This window comes from Saccopteryx bilineata, chromosome 1 (assembly GCF_036850765.1).
Source record: "Saccopteryx bilineata isolate mSacBil1 chromosome 1, mSacBil1_pri_phased_curated, whole genome shotgun sequence".
Classification (NCBI taxonomy): domain Eukaryota; kingdom Metazoa; phylum Chordata; class Mammalia; order Chiroptera; family Emballonuridae; genus Saccopteryx; species Saccopteryx bilineata.
In genome coordinates, this window is record NC_089490.1 from 147,414,902 (window position 1) to 147,440,390 (window position 25,489).

General features: G+C 40.8%; 1 protein-coding gene and 1 non-coding gene across 2 annotated transcripts; one reads left to right on the plus strand and one right to left on the minus strand.

The window, feature by feature from the left end:
* Nucleotides 1–1,757: 1,757 nt before the first annotated feature.
* LOC136333276 (zinc finger protein 699-like) lies at nucleotides 1,758–25,014 on the plus strand. The gene is made up of 7 exons (XM_066272205.1): nucleotides 1,758–2,005; nucleotides 2,101–2,189; nucleotides 6,453–6,505; nucleotides 7,706–7,832; nucleotides 10,579–10,662; nucleotides 11,068–11,224; nucleotides 18,399–25,014. Exons 3-7 carry the CDS (start codon nucleotides 6,458–6,460, stop codon nucleotides 20,122–20,124), a joined length of 2,142 nt encoding a protein of 713 aa, XP_066128302.1. The 5' UTR covers nucleotides 1,758–2,005; nucleotides 2,101–2,189; nucleotides 6,453–6,457; the 3' UTR covers nucleotides 20,125–25,014.
* Nucleotides 8,884–8,990, minus strand: LOC136321573 (U6 spliceosomal RNA). The gene has a single exon (XR_010728723.1). It is a non-coding gene; the product is annotated as a U6 spliceosomal RNA (small nuclear RNA).
* Nucleotides 25,015–25,489: the final 475 nt, after the last annotated feature.

A 25,489-nucleotide genomic window follows, 5' to 3' on the forward strand; every position in this document is an offset into this window, starting at 1 on the left:
GGCGCTCTATCCACTGTGCCACCACCTGGTCAGGCCCTTATACCAATCTTGATGAGTCTTTTTTTTTTTTTTTTTTTTTTTACAGAGACAGAGAGAATCAGAGAGAGGGATAGACAAGGACAGACAGACAGGAACGGAGAAATGAGAAGCATCAATCATTAGTTTTTGGGAGTATATTAAGTAGGACACTTGAGTCCATGTTAACACAATAAATTAAAATTAATAAAAAATTTTAGAAAAAAAAATCATTAGTTTTTCGTTGTGTACTGCAACACCTTAGTTGTTCATTGACTGCTTTCTCATATGTGCCTTGACCGTGGGCCTTCAGCAGACCAAGTAATCCTTTGCTTGAGCCAGTAACCTTGGGCTCAAGCTGGTGAGCTTTTTGCTCAAACCAGATGAAACTGCACTCAAGCTGGCGACCTCGGGGTTTCAAAACCTGGGTCTTCCACATCCCAGTCCGATGCTCTATCCACTGTGCCACTGCCTGGTCAGGCATTCTTTAAATCTCTACTTGTAGGATTTCTATTCAGCTAAATATCCGGCAGCTCTGCATGATGGTAGTTCTGTAGTTTAGTTATAATTTTGATATGGTTGTGAGAAGATGAAAGTACTGTGTTTACCTACGTTGCCATCTTTTTTTTTTTTAATTTTTATTTATTATTATTTTTTTACAGGGACAGAGAGAAGTCAGAGAGAGGGATAGACAGGGACAGACAGACAGGAATGGAGAGAGATGAGAAGCATCAATCATCAGTTTTTTGTTGGGACTCCTTAGTTGTTCATCGATTGCTTTCTCATATGTGCCTTGACCGCAGGCCTTCAGCGGACCGAGTAACCCCTTGTTCGAGCCATCGACCTTGGGCTCAAGCTGGTGAGCCTTGCTCAAACCAGATGAGCCCGCGCTCAAGCTGGTGACCTCGGGGTCTCAAACTTGGGTCCTCCGCATCCCAGTCTGACGCTCTATCCACTGTGCCACCGCCTGGTCAGGCAAAAAGAAATTTTATTAACTTAATCTTTATTAAAGCAAATAGATTAATAATTATTATTAAGGAAAGAATCCTTTATTTCTTTCTTACTTTAAGAGACACTACACAAACAAGAAAAAAAACTTAACATTAGGGAAAAAAATCTGTACAGAACGTTTCATTTATTTATTAAGCCCAAATTTAGAAAAGGACAATGTTAGAGGTCATCAAGGTTTCCAGGTAAATGAACCTACATAAATAATTATCAACTGCCTTCTTCTACATGAGCAGTTATCAACAAAGCAATGAAAGGGAACACTAAAGGTCTATTGAAAGGGCTGAGTAAATGGAACGGAGATATCAGGGACTGGTACAGGCTTAAGTGTTTTGTCCAGTCTCTGTTTCTTAAGAGCCTGGACAGGAGGCCCTAAGCCTAACCCCGCCTGTAGCCCCAACTTTCCTGAGTTCCACCCCTTGACCTAGCCATGCCTCGCTGAATATTCAACTAAGTCCCGCCCCATAGGACTAGTCAATCAAAGCTCCGCTCTAGTCCCCTCTCACATCCATCCAATCTCAACTGTGCAGACCCGGCCCCAGGACTGGACCACTTTTCTCCCCGGAGAAAGCCAGCCCTTCCAGGCTCCGTCGCCCCTTTTACTGTCCCTTTGAGCCTTGTACCCCTAACTGTATTTCCCAGCTCCCGAGGCCCCGCCCCTTTCGCTGGGCGTGGCGCAAAAGCGGAAGTAAAAGGTGCTTTTGCGCGTGCGCATCTTGTGAGCCGGCTTTTCTGGCACCGTCACATGCCTCTCAGCTCCTTTTTTCACCTGGGTCCGCAATCTTCCTGGCTTGGGTCGGCCCTGCCTCAGGTCCGGTGGCGGAGGTGGAGAGCTCGGCCTTGGGGAAGCCAGTGATCAGAGGGTGGCCGCCGCCGGGACGCCGACCCAGGGCCTCGGATCGTCGGGCGTTATCTGAGAACCCCGGCCTGCTCCGCCCGTGGCTGTTGCTCGTCCCCAACTCCCTGAATCGGGCACTCTAGGGTGGGTCCAGTCGGGTGAGAGCAAAGTGAAGTGGAGAACAACCTTTATGTTTATATATAGTTTGCCTCTAGACGCGTCCTTTGCTCTCTTTCTAGAAAGGAAAAGCATCCCTGCCTTTCCCATCCCGGGGACGAGAGCCTCACCGTGTGATCTCTGCGCCGATCTGCGGATTTCGGCGTGTTCGGTGAGCAAGGGGCTGGCATTCGGCTCCACTACGACCCGTCCCCCCCTTTCCCTTCTGGTGCAGGAGATATTAGTTAATTTTTATGTTACCCTGCCTGTGGGCACCCTTTTGCTGCCTTATATCCAGATGCATACAAGTGAACTGATTATTAAGAATATTTGTAACCGTCGTCGCCGAATGCAGCTATCCATTGTAATCATTTGTGTGTAGATCTTTTTTGAATTTCACACATAAAGTATTATCATCTGCCAGTTTTAGCTGTTTTTTTATCTTGTACCTTGTATTTCTTTAGTGCACTTGCCAGAACCTCCATCCATTTCATGTTGATATATCTTTGCCTTGTTCCCTATCCCATAGGGAATTATTCTACCATTTCACTATTAAATACGATGTTTATTTTATGTTTGTAGATATTTTTTTTGTTTTGTTTTAGTAAAACGTACTCCCTTCTAGTTCTGGCGGGTTAAAATGTTATCACCAATGAATATTAATATGGATCAGTCAGTACTTTGTATCGAAGGGGATGAGTCATGTGACTTTTTTCTGTTAATAAGGTGAATTATATAAATCGATTCCATTTTCATAACTTTTTTTTTTTTTTTTTAATTAAGTGAGAGAGAGGGAGGCAGACCAACAGACTCCTGCATAATCCCAGACCGGTAAGGGGCGATGCTCTGCCCATCTGGGGCCACAGCTCCATGGGACAACCGACCTAGTTCAGTGCCTGTGGCGAGGCCATGAAGCCATCCTCAGCACTGGGGGGGCCATCTTGCTCTAACCACTGAGCATGGCTGCAGGAGAGAAGAGGGGAGGCCCGGAGGGATGGAGAAGTAGGTGGTTGTTTCTCCTGTGTGCTGACCGAAGTGAACACATGGAGCCAACACTCTCCAGTTGAGCCAACGGGCCAGGACCTAATGATTCCATTTTTAACCACATTTTATTCTTAGGACAAAATAAATGTCTTTTGTGATTAATATATTTATTCTTCATTTGTTGACTGTACTGATATTATATTATTTGCACTAATGTGTAAGAGATTTTTGTTAATTGCAATTTTCTGCTTTTGGAAATACTTGAGAAAACAGTATTTCCACCCCTATAATGGAATATTAAAATTTTTACTTATTTGGTGAGCCACTCGATAAAACAATTTGAAACTTCTGTTTCCTTTGTGGGTGTGTTTTAAATTGCTGAGTTTTTTCTATAATGACTAGATATAGTCAAGTGTTGTATTTATTTTAGATCATTGCTGGAAAGTTGTACTCTTTCTCTCTTGAAATTAATTAATTACTTGTACATTTCCATATACCCATCATTTTTTTTATTGTTGCAGTCTTTTTGTAATGTGTAATTATGACTAATTCATAACTCCTTTTGTCAGGGCTCTGTTGCTAAAGAAAATTGCTATGGGTTTCTCGACCTCAATAGTTTTCAAAGGATGGATTGCTGGCTTTTCCGATTCTGTTTATTTGTTTTGAAAGTGTCATTAATTGGGCCTTGTTTTCACTTTTCTTTCTAACCCTGTATGCTGCTCTTTTCCCAGCCTTCAGTGGTTAGCTCATTGATACGTATTTTTTTCTTCTCTGGGGTTTTGATGATATTTTTAAGTTTATAAATATATATATACACCACACCAGCTATGGATTTCCAGTGTTATAAGAAACAGTTATTTTAATTTTCTGCTTCTGTTCTGCCATATGAGTCATTTTGACTCACTAAAGAGAAATATGTGTGCATCTCCTTATCCCTATAATGTTCTTCATTTTAATATAACATCTGTCAACACCTGACAGTTTGTTAATTACTGCCCTTCCTGAAAAAAAAAAAATTCCATGTGTTTCAGGGTTCTTCTGTTTTCTGTTTTTTTTTTGTATTTTTCTGAAGCTGGAAACGTAGAGACAGTCAGACAGACTCCCGCATGCGCCCGACTGGGATCCACCCAGCACGCCCACCAGGGAGCGATGCTCTGCCCCCCCGGGGCGTCACTCTGTCGAGACCAGAGCCACTCTAGCGCCTGGGGCAGCGGCCAAGGAGCCTTTCCCAGCGCCCGGGCCATCTCTGCTCCAATGGAGCCTCGCTGCGGGAGGGGAAGAGAGAGACAGAGAGGAAGGAGAGGGGTAGGGGTGGAGAAGCAGATGGGCGCTTCTCCTGTGTGCCCTGGCCGGGAATCGAACCCGGGACTTCTGCACGCCAGGCCGACGCTCTACCACTGAGCCAACCAGCCAGGGCCGGTTCTTCTTTTTGTTCAGTGCTGTATACTGTGACTGCATGTGGTAGGATCAGGGAGATGTTACCTAAGTGAATATGAAATGAAGGAGCAGGAGGTAGGGGCCTTAAGGGAAGCTACCTAGACATAGGTCTTAGTCAAGAGAAGGTATTCAAAGATAAAACATTTGAATAGAATACTTCATTTGTCTATTCTGCATAATGTGTCCAACAAAGTTCTAGGCCAGATCCTGGTAATGTTAGGGAATAATGTCCTCACTAACTTTGAAATTATAAGTGTATGTTCAGAAATATACTCACTGGGCATTTCAGCTTTGAAGATAAATAGACCTGCATACACACCTGACAGAGTGGCTCTCTAATTGGGTAACATTGAGTGTGTAGTTAATTGACTGTAAGATTTCTGAATTCTTAATTACTAATAATAATGTGATTTGCAGAGTTCCTATGAAAAATAAGTAATTTCTTTGCAAAGGTATGGGCATCTCTTCACATTCTCACATCATGGTTTCTCAACTGGAACATGTTATTAATATAGTAAAGAATATCACAGTTTTTATTGGCTTTAAAATACATACTTGCGGCCCTGGCCGGTTGGCTCAGTGGTAGAGCGTCGGCCTGGCGTGCAGAAGTCCCGGGTTCGATTCCCGGCCAGGGCACACAGGAGAAGCGCCCATCTGCTTCTCCACCCCTCCCCCTCTCCTTCCTCTCTGTCTCTCTCTTCCCCGCCCGCAGCCGAGGCTCCATTGGAGCAAAGATGGCCCGGGTGCTGGGGATGGCTCCTTGGTCTCTGCCCCAGGCGCTGGAATGGCTCTGGTCCCAACAGAGCCATGGCCCGGAGGGGCAGAGCATCGCCCCCTGGTGGGTGTGCCGAGTGGATCCTGGTCGGGCGCATGCGGGAGTCTGTCTGACTATCCCCGTTTCCAGCTTTGGAAAAATACAAAAAAAAAAAACAACAACAAAAAAAACCCATACTTGATCCACTGCAGTGGAAGGAACAGTTGTGTTCTTATTATTTGAAATTTATATATATTATTATTTTTTTATTTATTTATTTATTTATTTATTATTTATTCATTATAGAGAGGAGAGGGAGAGACAAAGAGAGGGACAGAGAGAGAGAGAGGAGAGACAGAAGGGGGGAGGAGCTGGAAGCATCAACTCCCATATGTGCCTTGACCAGGCAAGCCCAGGGTTTCGAACCGGTGACCTCAGCATTTCCAGGTTGATGCTTTATCCACTGCGCCACCACAGGTCAGGCATATATATTATTGATACTATTACCAACTTAAGTATTCTTCTGTTGCTGCTTCTGTACAGGTAAACTTTTGCAGCAGAATTACAGCGTGGCAGTCTTCTCTGCCTCCTATGTGTGGAATTTAGTTAGTTGATGTACTTTTTCAAAAAACAGGTTTCCAGGACCCTCAGCCCATGGGGAGAGCCCATTGATCAGGGGCTGAGCAGTAATGTGTGTTAGCCTGCCAAGGGGTGCAGAAGTAAGTAATAGTGTATATGAAGCACCCAAAAGTGGTATTTAAGTCAATGCTTTCTTGGGTTTTAGACTCTGTGTATTCTCAGTATACTGTGAAGGTTGAAGGTATTGCCTGATACTTTTTATGCTTCTCAATATCATGGGCAATCTGTCAGCTAAACTTTTAGACTGCAGTGAACTTAACTTGCAAAATGGGACTCTTTAAAAAATAAAAAAAAAACCTCAACAAGAACCAGATAATAGTTTTCTAGTTCTAGATGAGGTAAGATTACTCCACCTTCTTACAGGATCAATGTGTGTTTGCCTCGATGTCTTGGGCTCCTGTATCTGCATGTGAGGGTATTGTTTGTGTGCGGGGGGGGGGGGCAGGGAGGGGGTTGGGGGGGAGGTTGAGGAGGGGAGGTGGCGGTGTTTGAGGGGTGTGGTCCCTTATAGTGTGCTGTAGCATCCAGGCTCATGATTGTGCGAATTGTGGGGAGACCTAGAGGATCATGACTCTCCTGCCTCAGCTGTAACTTCTCAACATTCTGTCTTTCTTCATGCAGGGAACATGGGTGAGGAAAAAAACGCTGCCGAGTTTCAGGAAAACATGCCACAGGTTGGTAAGAGCTAATAATTTCCCAAGAATATTCCCATTTAACCATTTGTTGATCTGATTGTTTAGAGCAGGGATCGGCAACCTGTTTCTGTGTTAGTCTACGTAGGAAGTATGTCACTTAGTTTTTCCATTTAGTTGTGTACTCATTTATTGCTTGTCATATGCACCTAGTCTCAGGGTCGAACTCATGGTATCTGGAACTTCCACATTGACTCTTTATCCACTGAGCCACCTGGCTAGGACTCGAATGTATGTCTATTTTTTTATGTTGAGTTTTATAAGTTCTCTATAATTTTTGCTTATTAATCCCTTATCAAAAATATTGGTAAAAATGTTCTCCCATTCAGTGAGTTGACTTTTCATTTTGTTGATAGTTTTCTTTGCTGTGAAAAACTTTTTCATTGATGTGGTCCCATTTTTAAATTGTTTTCTTGCTTAAGAATATAGATAAAAAGTACTGCTATAAGAAATACCCAAGGTTTTAGTGCCTCAGTTTTCTTCTGGAATAATAGGGTTTCAAGTCTAATATTTAAGTGTTTATTTCATTGTGAATTTCTTCTTGTACATTCCACACTGTGTTTTTATTCATTAAAACCTCATCCCAGTTTGACCCAGTATTTCATGTTGCACTAATCACTGCAGTGAGAGAGAAGGAAGAAGGTGAAATGGTTTCTGGAACAAGGAATTGTTGGTGTCAGGGAAGAAAGTACAACTAAGTTGTTACTTTAACATTGTTGATAGGTTCTGTATCTTGAAGAAGAAGAGCAGATAATGAAACCAATTTCCACGTAGACTAATTGATATAAATAAAAGTAAAGTTCCCACAGCATCTCATTAACATTGTAACAAAAAGAAGCCATTCGAGGACCTGTTGTGTTTCATTTATATAGTTTTCTCTAAATTTTCCTATATGCTCTGGACTGTTCTGGATCATGATAAGACTGGAATTGCTGACCACCACATTGTGGAGATAGAAATTGTGTTTTGTAAAAGTGTTGTGATGTCTGTGATACAGGACTTGATCAGTCAGGAGCATGTGAGGGGGAAAGAGAAAGATCTGAAGGCAGATTCCGGGGTTGATGTTAGGAGATCATACAATCTTCAAATATCCTGTAAATGGATTCACTGGGCCCGGTATTGTCAGTATCATCTGAACTTGGGATTGGTACCATTCTGAACAGAATGTGTGGGATGTTTCAGGACCCAGTGGTCTTTGAGGATGTGGCTGTGGACTTCAGCCAGGAGGAGTGGGCTTTGCTGGATCTCACTCAGAGGAGCCTCTACAGAGATGTGATGCTGGAGACTTTCCAGAACCTGGCCTCCCTAGGTAAGAAAGGCAACATTCCTAGGTTCAGTTGTTTAGAAAAGAAATCTGACAAATTGACCTTATTCCTTATTTTAGGATTTGGGCTGAGGAATAAGAATATATTGGTTAATATGACGGACACAGTCAGGAACCCCAAGAAATGTATAGTGTAGATGCTTGACCATGAAAATAAACATCTGTGTTGAACTGCCTTTTTACTGTGATTGAAAGCCTCAAGGCTTACTGAGGTTTGAAAGTGTGGGCATAGACTTCAGGGGTCACTGCGGGACACAGGGAGGCTTATGGTTTGGGACCTCTTGAGAATTTTTCTGACTTCAATGCCCTTTACCGAAGGACCACCAGGAAAACATAAAAGTTAAAGAAGTTGGGTTTATTACTCAGTCAAATGAGAAAAACACATGACACAGGAAGCCAAGAATGTCACAGTCAGCGGGTTTTGATACATTTTACAGGATTTGAACTTTGGTTGAGTGATTTGAGGATGGGTCTGTGGATCAAGCTGTATTAGTTTCTGAGGCCTTTTGTAACAAAGTACTGCAAACTGGGTGACCAAATACAAAAGAAACTTTTTTTTTCCAGAGACAGTCAGATAGAGGGATAGACAGGGACAGACAGGAACAGAGAGAGAGATGAGAAGCATCAATCATCAGTTTTTTGTTGCAAGACCTTAGTTGTTCATTGATTGCTTTTTCATATGTGCCCTGACCATGGGCCTTCAGCAGACCGAGTAACCCCTTGCTAGAGCCAGAGACCTTGGGTCCAAGCTGGTGAGCTTTTTGCTCAAACCAGATGAGCCAGCGCTCAAGCTGGCGACCTCGGCATCTTGAACCTGAGTCCTCTCATTCCAGTCCAACGCTCTATCCACTGCACCACCGCCTGGTCAGGCCAAAAGAAACTTTTTGAAGTCTGAAACCAAGGTGGTAGCAGGGCCATGCTCCTGAAGGTCTATGGAAAAAATCCTGCCTGTCTCTTCCTAGCTCTGGTGGTGGCCAGCAGTCTTGGAATTTTTTTTCTTTATTTTATAAATAAAAGGATCCACTGAGTTTTGTTTAAAAATATGGAACGCTTCATGAATTTGCATGTCATCCTTGCGCAGGGGCCATGCTTATCTTCTCTGTATCGTTCCAATTTTAGTATACGTGCTGCCGAAGCGAGCACAGTCTTGGTATTCTTGACTTGCAGATACATTTCTTTTGTGTGTGTGTGTGTGTGTGTGACAGAGAGAGAGTCAATTAGAGAGACAGATAGGGACAGACAGAAAGGATGGGAGAGAGATGAGAAACATCAATTCCTTCGTTGCGGTTCCTTAGTAGTTCATTGATTGCTTTCTCATATGTGCCCTGACCGGGGGGGAGGGAGGCTACATCAGAGCAAGTGACCTCTTGCTCGAGCCAGTGACACTGGGCTCAAGCTGGTGAGCCTTGCTCAAACCAGACGAGCCTGTGCTCAAGCTGGCAATCTCAGGGTCTCGAACCTGGGTCCTCTGTATCCCAGTCTGATGCTCTATCCACTGCGCCACTGCCTGGTCAGGCGATACATTTCTTTAAATCTGCCTCCATCTTCATGCAGACTTCTGTCTCTAAGTCTCTCCCTCTTTGTAGGACAGTAGTCATTGGATTTAGGGCCCACCCTAATCTAGTGTAACTTCTTCTTAACTTGATTACATCAGCAATGACCCTATTTCCAAATAAAGCAACATTCTGAGATTCTAGGTAGACATAAAACTTTTAACAAATATGTTTGTTTATTTTTAGAGCAGTTCTAGGTTTACAGCAAAACTGAATGGAAGATACAGAGATTTACCATATATACCCCTTACCGCCCCATGCACAGCCTCCCCACTGTCAGCACACACCACCAGAGTCCTGCATTTGTCACAGTTGATGAGCCTACACTGACACATGATCATCACCTAGAGTCCATAGCTTCCATTAGGCTTCACTCTTGGTGTTGTACCTTTGTTGTTTGAACAAATGTGCGATGACATACACCCACTGCTGTAATATCATGCAGATAGTTTCACTGTCCTAAAAGTCCTCTTTGGCGATTCATTCCTCCTTCTCTTCTATCCCCTGGCAACTATTACTCTTTTTACTTTGTCCATAGTATTCTATTTTTGACAAAGTCATGTAGTTAGAGTCATACAGTCTGTAGTCCTTTCACATTGGCTTCATTCACTTAGCGACATACATTTAAAGTACTTTCATGTCTTTTTATTGCTTGATAGCTTCTTTATAGCATTGTAAAATGATCTCAGAGTAACCTTGTGTAAGATTGGTATTCTGTGAGATTACTCATGTTCAGCAGGAGTAGTAAATGTCCTGGCTGTAAGCATTAGACCAGTCTAGTAATACTGAGCATTAGACATGAATGACAGATCAGTTTTTAATTTTTACTTATTGACTTTAGCGAGAGTGGAATAGAGAGAGAAAGAAAGAGGCAGGAACATCGATCTATTCCTATATGTGCCATGACCAGGCATTGAACTTGCCACCTCTGTGCTTTGGGACTATGGTCTAACCAACTGAGGTATCCAGCCAGGGTTCAGATCAGTTTTAGACAACAGAGGTTTTGTTGCTACTTCTCTTCCATAAACATATTTTTGTTAAACATTTTGTTGCAATTAAAGTCACACTTGGTGCTAAGTTTGCAGAATCAGAAGACCAAAGTGTCAGCCTTGTCTCCTGGAAATGTCTGTGGTTCCTCATCGTTTTCCTGCATGTGACATGCCTCTCTGCTTTAACAGGGTATGCACTGCATACACCCTGGCTGACCTTCCAGGGGAAGCAGGAGGAGGACCTGGAGATGACAAAGAGAGGGCCTGTCCAGGGTGAGCGCCAGGAAGGCAAGAGTTCTTGGGAGAAACTGTCTAGGTTGGGGGTATTCATTTGGAAAAATCAAGTGAAAGCCAAAAACAGCTGTTTTGTCTGAGATATGATTTTCCCCATACACCATTGATCACTATTTACTGTTTATTAACAGTCTTCCTTGTTTTTGAAAAGACTTTCCTTGTTTCCTTTTTGTAAGTTGGTATTTGGTCATGTACATTTTACGCTGTTCCTGTTTATTTTGTTCTCCCAATAATACCCTGTTTGTACTACTGTCCATCATAATCTTCATGGAATATTTCTCATTCAGTTTCTTATCATTTGATCCTGTGGTTGATAGCAGAGTCTTGAAATAGCCACACTTCCCAAAGCCCTTTGTTCAAAGGTGCCTTTACCTTTCATTTCAGATTTTGACACTCAACTTAAGACTAATGAATCAGTCATTTCTCAAGATATTTATGAAGAAACAGTATCCAATGATCAGGAAATAGTAAGATTGAAGAGGAATGATGCAGAGTCATCTGTTTTATACAAAAAGTGGGAATACCATGAGAGACATTTAAGGTGAGTTGCATTCATAAAAAAGAAACTAGTGCCTCATAATAGTATCTAAAAATGTCATGAAATTTAAAGAACACATATATAAAACTTGTCAAAAGAAGTTATGTAATTTTTTTTTATTATATAGGAAAAATTTTATTTGATAAATATAATTTTGTAAACTTTAAAAGATTATCGAGAGCTGTACAATAAGTATACTACATTTACTAAAAATGCAGAAAATTTTTACAGGATTCTATTAGACAGCCACAGTTTCTGAGGTCCAAAATTTTAAAGTAAGTGTTTAAGCTATAGTATTTATAGTTATTAATTTCTCATAAAAATCTAACAATCACCATTACAAACATATCATTAATTATGATCTATTTTTTGCAGAAATATCATTCAAGTTATCTCAAAATAGCACATTTATTTATTTATTTATTTACAGAGACAGAGAATGAGTCAGAGAGAGGGATAGACAGGGACAGAGAGACAGGAACAGAGAGAGATGAGAAGCATCAATCATCAGTTTTTCATTGCGCGTTGCAACACCTTAATTGTTCATTGATTGCTTTCTCATATGTGCCCTGACCGCAGGCCTTCAGCAGACCGAGCAACCCCTTGCTGGACCCAGTGACCTTGGGTTCAAGCTGGTGAGCTCCTTGCTCAAACTAGGTGAGCTCACGCTCAAGCTGGTGACCTCGGGGTCTCGAACCCGGGTCCTCTGCATCCCAGTCCAATGCTCCATCCACTGCGCCACCACCTGGTCAGGCAAAATAGCACATTTATAATATTCTATTTTTAAGAAAATAGATAACCCATTTCAGGACAGAAAAAAAAAATGTCTCTAAAAGAGTACTCAAAATTAATAGAGCATGTTTTACATAACTCGTTGGTGTGTTAGTTTTTTCAGTATGTGCGTTATCATATACCCCAAATTGATTTTTACATGAAAAACACAAACATAAATGATTTTCCCTTTTCCTCTAGACTTCAATAACTTTTCAAAATAACTAGCATATTTAAAAAATTTCGGTATATTAAATTTTTTACTGTCCCATCAGATAGGAGTCTCAAGTTCATCACACAGGAAGTTATGTAATTTCATAAAGAAGTTTTACAAGATTTTCTTATACAAATGAGACTGTGATTTTCAATGTTTGATATACTTCTGTTGTAAGCTATCATGAGAAAATTCCCCTAAGTCAGAACCTCAGTGATACGTAATGCAATTAACAGTTCAAATGCTATAGAGATGTTCAGTGAAATTTATGTACTTTTACTGATCAATGTCATCTCATTGAATTAATTTCAACAAAAAAAAATAAAAACAGTCGGCCCTGGCCGGTTAGCTCAGTGGCAGAGCGTTAGCCTGGTGTGCGGGAGTCCCGGGTTCAATTCCTGGCCAGGGCACACAGGAGAAGTGCCCATCTGCTTCTCCTCCCCTCCCCCTCTCCTTCCTCTCTGTCTCTTTCTTCCCCTCCCACAGCCAAGGCTCCATTGGAGCAAAATTGGCCCCGGGCACTGAGGATGGCTCTGTGGCCTCTGCCTCAGGCGCTAGAATGGCTCTGATTGCGGCAGAGTGACGCCCCAGATGGGCAGAGCATCGCCCTCTGGTGGGCATGCCGGGTGGATCCCGGTCAGGTGCATGCGGGAGTCTGTCTGACTGCCTCCCTGTTTCCAACTTCAGAAAAATAAAAAAAAGAAAGAAAAAAAAAAGAAAAATAAAAACAGTCTTGGCCCATTGGCTCAGTGATAGAGCATTGGCCAGGCATATGGATATCCCAGGGTTGATTCTCGGTCAAGGCACACAAGAGAAACAACTACCTGCTTCTCCACTCCCTCCTTTCCTTTTCTCTTTCTCTCTCTCTCTCTCTCTGCCTCTTGCCTCCTCCAGCCATGGCTTGATTGCTTCTAGCACATCAGCCCCAGGCCCTGAAGTTGGCTCAGCAGAGCCATGTATCAAGCATTAAAAATAGTTTGGTTGCTATTGCAGCCACAGTGAACTACTCAGAGACCAGATGACATGCTCTGAAGAAGGGGGGGGGTGGGGCAAGGAGAGACAGCAACTCCAGTCAGCAGACCAAAGGACTGAGGCCCGGTCCCCAGCCTTATTCAGATATTTATTAGACAGTACAAATAATTCAAGGAAACAGACAGCAGAAGTTTTCAGGGAATGAGGTAAAGGACAAGGTATGTGCTGACTTCTAATCTCTGTTCTGAGAGCCTAAACATTTTCTGTTACTGAATCTTATCCTGCTGCTTCACTTTTTTCAGCACACACTGTTTCTAGTACTTGGTCAGAAAGGTCCCTGGACTCTCGTCCACTCAGAGCTTTTACCCTCCGGCACCTCACTGTCTCTAATTGTAATTTTAACTGTGTATTTTCATAGCATATTGGTACATATCACCCTTTTTTGTTTTAGTAAAGATTAACATAGAGAAAGATGATTGGGTGGTTGCAGTGGGAGGTGAAGAGCAAGCATAGAGAGAAACAGATTTTTAGGGGTCACAGCTGTGTCTATATTTTGCAAAAGTTCTTTAGCATGCCTCGTTACATGTTTCAAAGTGTCCCAGGTGATATCAGGCATGCCCTGAGTACTTGGTAGCATGTTAGGTGTCCTCTTTTGGAGTTCATTTCCGGAGGTGAGTTCACTATTAGCTTCTGAATCTCTGGAACTGGGTTGCTTTATAGGGGTGGATGATAATTCATGATGAGGCTTCACATTTCTCACTGGTATCCAAAGAGGACCTATTGATGACAAAATTACAAGATATCTTTACCCCCAGGTTAGCAGCCTGACTAGATTCTGCCACTTAGGGCCAGCTAATATGTCCCAGTACAACACGAGAGGCTTAGGCTGTTGCTTGCTTGGTATAAAATGCATTTCAGCTGCAGTATGTCCAGATAAGGAAATGTTTTAAAAATTAAGAGTAAAAAGATCCTTATACAATTTTTTTTGTGGGGTGAGTCTCTCCTTCTGACTCCCTCTTTTTTGTTTCTGTAGTTGGGACTTAAGAAGGCCATTAGCTTTTTCTGCAATACCTGTTAAGTTTCAGTGAATTTCTCAAACTCGTGAAGCCCCTAAGAATGTTCTAATGTTCCTTTTTATTTTTTTTTCAGGACAGTCTTTGTTTTAAAATCCTTCCTTCCTCTTCTCTCCTTTGTCTATTTTTTTGCTTCCTTCTCTTTTTGGTTCTTTACTTTCCACAAACCTTGTACAACCCACACAAACCTTCTGCAACTTACACATACCTTCTGTAACTTTTATAAACTTTCTTATCTATTCAGAAATAACTAGCTTTCAGAACTTACTTTCTTCCTTTTCTTTTCAAAAATATCTCTACACCTTATACTTTTTATGATTAAAACCATTACAATTCTTTCTAATTAATCAGAATTCTCAATTTCTAAAAACCTTAATTTCAAGGATGACTAAATTAGTAATTAAAATTTTTTGATTGATACTTTTATGAACATATTTTAAGACACTTAGAAACTGGTACTTTTATTGGCAAACAAACATATTTTTAAAAGATATAACAGATAACAGGAACCTTTTGTAAACCTAGGCAAAACGAACACTTTTTGTTAAGTACTTAAACACATTAAATTAAAGTAGTAGTGATATCAAATATATTTCTAGACCACCTGGTTAAAGAAGTTTGAAATGCCTTTATATTTTATAATAGTGTTAATCATTTTTCTATTCTCAGGATTACAATAATTTTCAGGTCTCCAGAAGAATTCTTTAAGACATTTAAATGACTGGGTTTCTTTTTTCCCTAAAATTACCCATAGTCATCTTTGGTTTTTTTGTTTTTTTTTTCAGAGACAGAGAGATAGTCAGAGAGAGGGACAGACAGGAATAGACAGACAGGAATGGAGAGATGAAAAGCATCAATCATTAGTTTTTCATTGTGCATTGCGACACTTTAGTTGTTCATTGATTTCTTTCTCATACATGCCTTGACCGTGGGCCTTCAGCAGACCAAGTAACCCCTTGCTCGAGCCAGCAACCTTGGGTCCAAGCTGGTGAGCTTTGCTCAAACCAGATGAGCCTGCGCTCAAGCTGGCAACCTTGGGGTCTCAAACCTGGGTCCTCCGCATCTCAGTCTGACGATCTATCCACTGCACCACTGCCTGGTCAGGCCATAGTCATTTTTTTTTTTTTTTTTGGAGGGGGGGTGGAGAAGCAAATGGGCGCTTCTCCTATGTGCCCTGGCTGGGAATTGAACCCGCGTCCCCCGCACGCCAGGCCAACGCTCTACCGCTGAGCCAACCGGCCAGGGCCCATAGTCATTTTTTTTAATAGCTAGATTAAGATTATTCTAGTTATTAACCCCAGTTTTAACTTGGCTTGGTAATTTGCATAAACAGAACAAGAATAGTAATTAATGAAATTGGCTTCTTAAAATCTGCTTTGATGGAACTTTTAAAGGAATTTTTAGATTGAGTTTTAATTAGTATCTTGGGAACACTCAAAAGCCCGTTACATAGTTGCTATTAGGCTCTGCCTATAATCTTTCTAAAAATCTTTCTTTTCCACAGTTGTAACAGGTTTGTAGCCTTGGTCACAGACTATCGCCCTTTGCCAACCGAGGTCTCTCCTGAAGGCATTGTCCTAAGGCAGGGGTCCCCAAACTACGGCTGGCGGGCTGTATGCGGCCCCCTGAGGCCATTTATCCGGCCCTCGCTGCACTTCCAGAAAGAGCACTTCTTTCATTGGTGGTCAGTGAGAGGAGCATAGTTCCCATTGAAATACTGGTCAGTTTGTTGATTTAAATTTACTTGTTCTTTATTTTAAATATTGCATTTGTTCCCATTTTGTTTTTTTACTTTAAAATAAGATATGTGCAGTGTGCATAGGGATTTGTTCATAGTTTTTTTTTATAGTCCGGCCCTCCAACAGTCTGAGGGACAGTGAACTGGCCCCCTGTGTAAAAAGTTTGGGGACCCCTGTCCTAAGGACTCTTCCCAGAATCTTCCCAGGGTGGGGGGAGATGTTTAAGGGGAGGTTGAGGGGAATTTGAGACTTTAAAGGGGTTCTGAATTTAAAGGAGCCGGGGGCCCAAAGCTAACATTCCAGCTTTTTGTTTAAGGAAAATGGGTGAAGGTCTCTTCTTCTGTAGCTCCTTCCTGCTGATTAGGGTTGATGAAGTATCTAAGGGGAGCGGCTGGTCTGAGGTTTGGACTAGGTGGTAAGAACAGTTTTTACAAGCCCTTTCCAATTCTAAGGGGTTATTTCATATTTCATCCATGTTGCTTCAACCATCCCCTTGGTAAAAGTCTTTTTCTAATCTTCTAAGTCTGAACTTCTCTCCTTTGGATAGCGAGGGCTGTGCTGTCGAATTGTGAGCAAGAGGGCAGTCCGACACTGCATTTGAAAAGAGTCCCTGTAGCTGTAACTTGAGACTCCACTGCCCTGAAGAAAGGGAATTCCCCATGAGGAAGGAGAGAAGAAGGGAAAGAGAAATCTCCTGGTCTGATCCCTAAAAGTGACCTCACCACATGCATTCAATGGCTATTCCACTGCCGCTTGTGTTCTTTATCAAATGGGATGAGCACACATCCTTTTCCTTTCCAGACTTTGGGAAGCCATTTCTTCTGGTTCCTCAGATGGGAAACCACTTGTCGTGATGACAATGAACTACTCAGAGTAGCAAACCTGTCGTTCGGTTCCCATTCCTCACACAGGGCCCCACATGTCCTAGAGACAAAAACTACTGAGACCAGATGAAATGCTCCAAGGGGCTGAGGGGAGGCAACAGCCCTGGTCAGCAGACTGAAGAGCTAAAGCCCCGTCCCCAGCCTTACTCAGATATTTATTAGCCAGTACAAATAACTCAAGGAGACAGCAAAAGTTTCCAGGGGGTGAAGTAAAGGACAAGGAACATGCTGACTTATGTCCTCTGTTCTGAAAGCCTAAATATTTTCTATTACTGAATCCTGCTGTTTTGCTGTCTCCAGCATGAAATGTTTTCAGTATGGGTCAGAGAGGCACTAGACTCTCATCCACTAAGGGCTTTCACCTTAGGTCACGTTGCTGACTCTAATTATCATTCTAACTCTGCATATTTTTATAATATATTCCTATCGATTGTGAGTATAGCCCCAGATGGCTTTCACTGGGTTAGTCCTGGTCAGGGTGTAGGCAGGAGTCTGTCTGTTTCCCCTCCTTTCACTTGTAAAAGAAATTTAAATGAAAAAAACAACAACAAAACTTGATAAATAGTGGTATTATAGAACCTTCTGTGAGAATTTTCAGCTTATAAACCCATAGGGCAGTGATTCTCAAACTTTTTGAAGTCAAGGTGCATTTAAAATTCTACAAATAATTATAGGCACACTATATTCAGATTTCTGAGAAATATGTTATAATAATTAAGTCAAATGTTAAAGAAAAGAATATAAAGTCCAAAAGTGCTTTTATGGTAATTAAAATAAATACGATAAAATTATATTTATTCTGACAATGAAAAACATTTTTAAGTTACAGTTTTTGAGTTATACCTTTTAGAATTCGTAAAAAAGAGGGGTTAAAAAAATGACAAAAATGTTATCTATCTATATATATAGATACATTCTTAGTAAGATTTAGTAAATTTGGCAAGTCCCGGCATGAATATGTTAAGTTTTTTCAATCTTGTGTTTATCAGAAACTTCAGCCTGATGTGTCCGAGCAATTTTTTCAATGTTTGGGCATATTTTTAAAAGACAAACTCTCATTTTCTCATCAATATATTGAAGAATTTTTTTTTTTTACTCTTAATTGTGTTGAGTGAAGAAAACCCCCAACATACATATCACCAAACAAAGGATAGAAGAAACTTGCCTCCAGTCTTTCCGGAAAATATGGTGGGTAGTGTAAGCAATCCAGCACCACAGCTTAACAGGCTTTTGCAACCTAATCAGGCTAGTAAGGTGGGGTTTGGACAGCCTTTCAGCTACAGCCAATTCCCCACACCTCTGTCCCCCAAAAATCTAAACTCCAAAAACACTGTTGGTTTTTTGGTTCCCCAAAGGCACATATTTCTCTGGAATACCATAGGATGCACCGGGAAATTTAGGGCGCAGCAATGCACCCTGGTGCACTTTGAGAACCACTGCCTTAGGTTGAAAAACATAGACAGTTACTGAAAATATTAAAAATGTATTTATTACTAATATTGTGCCTTTTATTTTTTTAAAAAGTCACGTGGTGGAGAACATCTATGAATATAACCAAGAAAATAAGTGTGGAAAAACCTTTGACCAAATTTCAAATCTTAACGTACTCCAGAGAACTGCTGAGGTACAATCCTATGAATGCCGTGAATGTAAAAAGGTCTTCACAGATCATGTTTCCCTGAAGACCCACATCAGTTTGCACACAGGAAGCAAACCCTACCAGTGCAGGGAATGTGGGAAGGCTTTCCATTTCCTTGCCTGTTTCAGGAAGCACATGAAAACCCCTGTGGAAGACAAACCCTACGAATGTCAGCAGTGTACCAGAGCCTTCGGCTGTTCTTCATTCTTCAGGGCACATATGAAGCTTCACTCTGGACAGACAAACTGTGAATGTGAGCAGTGTGGCAAAACTTTCAGCTGTTCTTCATCCCTCACAGAGCACAAGAGAATTCACAGTGGAGAGAAGCCTTATGAATGCAAGGAATGTGGGAAGACCTTTAGTTGCTCCTCCTCACTATCCAAACATAAAAAAATTCACAGTGGAGATAAACCTTACAAATGTAAGGAATGTGGGAAGGCCTACAATTGTCCCTCCTCTTTAAGTATGCATAGGAGAAAGCACACTGGAGAGAATCCTTATGAATGCCTGGAATTTGGGAAAGCCTTCTCCCTCCTCAGTTCCCTTAAAACACATGTGAAAAATCAAAGTAGAGAGAAGCCCTATGAATGTAAGGAGTGTGGAACAGCCTTTAGCTGTCCCTCATCCTTCAGAGCACATGTGAGATATCATACTGCCAAGACAAAATACGAGTGTAAGGAGTGTGGGAAGGCCTTTAGTCATCGCTCATCTCTCACTGCACACTTGAGACTGCACAGTGAAGAGAATCCTTATAAATGCAAGAAATGTGGGAAAGCCTTTACTCGTACCTCCCACCTTATAGTGCATGGGCGGACTCATACTGGGGAGAAACCCTATGCATGTAAGGAGTGTGGGAAGGCCTTTAGTCTCTCTTCAGCCCTGAGTGTACACATCGCCCGAATGCACACTGGAGAGAAGCCTTTTGACTGTCTACAGTGTGGAAAAGCCTTCAGTTCTGTCCCATCCTTTCGAAGACACATAAGAAACCACACTGGAGAGAAACCCTATAAATGCAAGGAATGTGGGAAAGCCTTTACTAGTTCCTCTAGCCTTACAGTGCATGGACGGACTCACACTGGGGAGAAACCTCATGAATGTAAGAATTGTGGGAATGCCTTTATTTGTGCATCATCTCTTAGGACTCATATGAGGACACACACGGGGGAGAAACCCTATGAGTGTAAGGAGTGTGGGAAAGCCTTTATTAGTTCCTCCATTCTTACAGTGCATGGACGGACTCACACTGGAGAAAAACCTTTCGACTGTCTACAGTGTGGGAAAGCCTTCAGTTGTCTCTCATCCTTTCGAAGACACATAAAAATCCACACTGGGGAGAAACCCTATAAATGCAAGGAATGTGGGAAAGCCTTTATTCGGTCCTCCCACCTTACAGTGCATGAACGGACTCATACTGGGGAGAAACCCTATAAATGCAAGGAATGTGGGAAAGCCTTTATTAGTTCCTCCCACCTTACAGTGCATGGACGGACTCACACTGGGGAGAAACCCTATAAATGCAAGGAATGTGGGAAAGCCTTTATTAGTTTCTCCCACCTTACAGTGCATGGACGGACTCACACTGGGGAGAAACCTCATGAATGTAAGAAATGAGGGCAAGCCTTTTTTCTGTTCTTCAGTTCTTATGATTCACATGAGGTTGCACACTGGGGAGAAGCCCTATAAGTGTGTGGGAAAGCCTTTGTCTTGTCTACTTTCTAACGTGAAAATTAACCCTAGAGAAAACATACAAATGTAAGGACTATGGAAACATTTGCAGATCTTTTTAAATCTTAGGCAACATGTGAGCTCTCACACAGTGGAGACATTCTATGACTTTAACTAAGTAGTTAATGGTCCCTCATTTTTTTTTTTTTTTTTTTTGCATTTTTCCGAAGCTGGAAACAGGGAGGCGGTCAGACAGACTCCCGCATGCGCCCGACCGGGATCCACCTGGCATGCCCACCAGGGGGCGATGCTCTGCCCCTCTGGGGCATCGCTCTGCTGCACCCAGAGCCGTCCTAGTGCCTGAGGCAGAGGCTACAGAGCCATCCTCAGCGCCCGGGCCAACTTTGCTCCAATGGAGCCTTGGCTGCAGGAGGGGAAGAGAGAGACAGAGAGGAAGGAGAAGGGGAGGGGTGGAGAAGCAGATGGGAGCTTCTCCTGTGTGCCCTGGCTGGGAATCAAACCTGGGACTCCTGCAGGCCAGGCTGATGCTCTACCACTGAGCCAACCGGCCAGGGCCGGTCCTTCATTTTTTTGAAGACTTGAGAACTCACAATGGAGAGAAACCTCTTGTACATAAACCATGTGGTAACATCTTTAAAAATATTGCTTATTACAAGTCAAAATTCCTAAGAGCTTGACCAGGCGGTGGTGCAGTAGATAAGAGTGTCAGACTGGGATTCAGAAGACTCAGGGTCGATACCCTGAGGTTGCCGGCTTGAGCACAGGTTCATATGGTTTGAGCAAGGCTCACCAGCTTGAGCCCTAGTTTTCTGGCTTTAGCAAGGGGTCACTCAGTCTGCTATAGCCCCCCCAGTCAAGGCACATATGAGAAAAAAATTAGTGAACAACTAAGGTTCCACAACAAAGATTTGATGCTTCTCATCTCTCCCGTTTTGTCTGTCTGTTCCTCTCTGTCCCTCTGTCTCTATCACATACAAAAGGAAAAAAAAAAATTCTAAGAAATAAGTATATAAGAAAATTTGCTCCAGAAGCAAATATCAGTGTTTCACGTTTAAAGTGGAAAGTTAGTTCAATGGTTTCTGGTTTGTATTTTCTGATATGAATAATTAAGGTGATAAATATTCCTCTAATACTTTTCCACTCTATTTTATTCTGAGGTGCTTTTATTTGGATTCATATGTAAATGTTATTTCCATCACTAAGTAAGGGAGTGTGTTTCTTCATATCTAGGTACGGGTGGTCCTTTTATTTTTGTTTGTTTCTGATTACTCATTGCTAAATGTGCAGTGATCATTGTATGGACACTTGAGTATTTATAATCTCTTGTATTTTGCTTTTGTAATTGGTCATTTTTATTTTTTTTTTACCTAGTATGGCCGATACTGGAAATTGCATACTCAATATTCTTCACCCCTTTTTTTGTTTTTTAAGTTATGAGTTTTTAATATTCAAAACTTTACCTGTCTAATAAGTAATTTCAGCAGAAATTGTTAAGTGTATAGGTCTTCAGGAAGTGTCTGATCTGATGTCTTTGTATTTCATTCTTTGTCCCTGCTCCTGGCTGATAATGGAACACCTCGTGTTTTGAGAGTAAAAGACCTCGTGATAAGAAAGCGAGAATAAAGTCAGTTTACTTCTGTGTGTTGATTTGGGCATGGCTGGGACTCCATTTCCCAGGACCAATTTCTTATAAAGTTCCTGTTTAAAGTTGTATAAAATAGAGAGTTTGTATGTGAATTGGAAGGCAGAGGATGGAATCACTTATTTGAGTTTAGTAACGCTGTGATACTGAAAGACAGATTCATAGGTTCCTGGTGGACTAGTTTCCAGTTCATTTTCCTTATCATTGGCCTCACCATCAGTACTGGCTCAAACAGAACATGAAATCCTTGACATTAGTTACCTTGAAAGCAGCAGTTCTGTAAACTTTTCTTAAATTTCTCCATTATGGCCATACACAGCCTCTTAGACTTTGACAAGTTTTAGCATTGTCATCCTGCAGATGTTACACTCCCCCGATACATCAACTGATTATATTGACTTGGCCCCAGTTTGGAGCTGGACTCTTGTCATCTCCACAGTCCAGTCCCATGATATCATTACTCAAGTGGGAAGATACATCTAAGTTCGCTGTGCTCTCAAAATAAAAAGAGCTGTGGACAGTGAGGAAAATTGGATATATGTGAGGTAAGCATCAGATAGGGTGTCATCCCATTTTAGTGGAGAAAGATTTATATTTGACATCTTCAAACAGAAGATTTTTTTTTTTTTTACCTAAGATAATGCTTTATTTGTTTGTGCTTCAGGTATGTTTAGCCACACTTTTTCCTTCTATTATATTTTTCCTCATCTCTAAAAGTACAATCTTGTGTTGCATACACCACATAAATCAGCAACGGATGATGGTTGTCCCGGAAGATTATAATGAGCTGAGACATTCCTATTGCCTGTGAATTCTAATACGTTTGCACAGTGACAAAATTGTCTAATGATGCCCTTCTCAGAATGTATTTCAGTCATTACATGGAACCACACTGAATACCTATAGCACTTCCTGTCATCGTTTTCTATTGTTTTATTGAGGAATTTGTACACTACTGTACAGAAGTGTGCAAATCCCAAGTGTACAGCTTGATGGAATTGCACATAATGTTTACACCCTGATAACTGAACACTTCCATCGCTCCAGAAAGTTTATTCATCTGCCTTCTCAGTAATTGTTCCACAAAAGTAAAGCACAATTTTGACTTTAATTATAATTTATTAGTTTGCTTCTTCCTGATTTAATTTTTATTTGTTGATTGTAGAGAGAAAGGAAAGGAGAGAGATAGAAATTGACTTGTCCTACTTATGCATTACTTGGTTGAGTCTTGTATGTGCCCTGACTGGAGATGAAACTCACAACCTTGTCTTATCAGGATAATGCTCTAACCAACTGAGATACCCAGCCAGAGGTCTGATCTTTATATAAATGTTAAAATATAACATGTACAGTTATGTGTTTGGCTTGTTTACTTAATGTATGTCTGCCTTTCTGTTGTCTTTTTGGCAGACACACACTTATTTCTCTTGGTAAATGCTCTGTATGTGGGAATATGGTTAGTGGATCAGGGTAGGCTTCAGGTGTGGGTATATCACTATTTCAGAAAGGCTGATTGCACCTACAATCCTACATGCAATGTATGTACTTTACAGTTGGTCCTGATACTTGGCCCCCACACTCTGATTTTAGCCATTCCGAAAATGTGGCAATATATTGTTTTGGTTTTAATTTGTATTTGCATAATGTGTAATGATGTTGCAATACTTAAAAAATGTTTTAAAATATTTTTACTGATTTTAGAAGAGAGAGAGGGAAAGAGATAAGCATAGACTTAATGTTCCACTTATTTATGTGTTCATTGGTTGATTCTTGCATGTACTCTGACCAAAGATTGAATACACAGTTATGGTATATCAGGATGACACTAACCAATTGAGAATGCGACCAGAGTTGAATACTTTTTAATGTGCTTGTTGGCCAATTGGGTATCTTTTATGAGGTTTCCTTTTTAAGCATTTTACCTATTTTTATTATAATTTGAAGAGTTTTCTTTTATTATTCTTTATTTTATGTATGTGCATTTCTATAGTTCCATATGCCATGTATGATATATATTACATGTATGATATATATATGTAATGTGTGTTTCATACATATGTATATTGCAGAGAACTTTTTCCAGTCTCTGGTTTCTCTGTCACTGTTTCCATATTTGTTAGTTATAACAGGAATTTATTGGTTTGATTACTGGAAAGTCCTTGGGTGTAACTGTCTTCAGGCATGGCTGGGTCCTCAGACTGAAAATATATTATCTGGATGAATTCTGTCTCAATGTCTTGGCTGTTCATCTTGCATTAGCTATTCCTGGCAGGGTGTCTCTCTTCATGTTGTCCCTAGGAGATCCACACTGCTTTCTTTCCTGATTGAATTCTCAGGGAGAATAGAGTGATGGTCTTTTAGGAGAATTCCAATATGATTATTGCAAGTGAATCTGATTGGCTGGCTTGGCACTGTTATCCACAGGAATGTAAGACACTGAAATGCTTAATATTGAAACACTCATCCACAAACCAGAGTAGAGTCTATACGTGCCTGCTCTATTCACCATTTGTTTCTGTATTAATTATAGAATTTCCTTATTAGTTTCAAAAATAAAGCTGGGCCTGACCAGGTGGTGGTACAGTGGATAGAGCATTGGACTGGGATGTGAAAGACCCAGGTTCAAGACCCCGAGGTCACCAACTTGAGCGCGAGCTCATCTGGTTTGAGCAAAAGCTCACCAGCTTGAGTCCAAGGTCGCTGGCTCGAGGAAGGGGTTACTCTGTCTGCTGAAGGCCCACGGTCAAGGCACATATAAGAAAGCAATCAATGAACAACTACAGTGTTGCAACGCACTACAAAAAACTAATGATTGATGCTTCTCATCTTTCCGTTTCTGTCTATCCCTCTCTCTCTCTGTCTCTGTAAATAAATAAATAAATAAATAAATAAAGCTGGGACTGCTTGGAATTGCATTAATTTTTATAAAATAACCTGAATGAAATTGATATTTTTATATTATGAAGTCTTCCAATTGCTGAACACAATATAATTGTCCATTTTTCTAGGTCATATAATTTCTTTTAACAGCGTTTTCTAGCTTTAATTGTATAGGTATTGGATACCTTTAATTTATTACTAAGTGTATACTGTGTTTTTATTTATTACTATGAATTTAATTTATTACTAATATGCTGTGAATTTAATTTATTACTAGTTTATTACTAATTGTATGCTGCGTTTTACTTTTCAAATATTTTTATTTTCTTTTAAAAAATTTTTATTGAATTTATAGTGGTGACATTGGTTAATAAAATTACATAGGTTTTATGTGTACAATTCTATGATACATCTGTATATTTTATTGTGTGTTCATTGCCAAGTATTTATTTTCTTTTTTGATTTTTTAGGCTAATACATAGAATTGCAATTTTTTTTGTATATTGATTTTTTCTCCAGTTGCCTAGATAAATTCAATTACTTATTCAAATATTTTGGATTTTGTGTATACAGTCTTCTCAGTGTCAATAAAAGAAATTCCAAACTTTATCTTTCATTTTTCTTGCCTCATTGCTTTACAGCACTGAATGGAAAAGCTGAAAATGATTTTCATTGCCTTGCTTCTGATCTTATGGGAAAGTGTTGTATAATACTTCTTTGAATATAATAATAGCTATAAGTTTTCCATAGTTAATGGCATCCATTAGA

Excerpts from the sequence above, each read along its gene's own strand:
- LOC136333276 (XM_066272205.1), top strand. The coding sequence starts at position 6,458 with ATGGGTGAGGAAAAAAACGCTGCCGAGTTTCAGGAAAACATGCCACAG. Across the intron at positions 6,506-7,705 it reads TTCAGGAAAACATGCCACAG|GACCCAGTGGTCTTTGAGGA; the intron begins GTTGGTAAGAGC and ends GGGATGTTTCAG. Across the intron at positions 7,833-10,578 it reads CCAGAACCTGGCCTCCCTAG|GGTATGCACTGCATACACCC; the intron begins GTAAGAAAGGCA and ends CTGCTTTAACAG.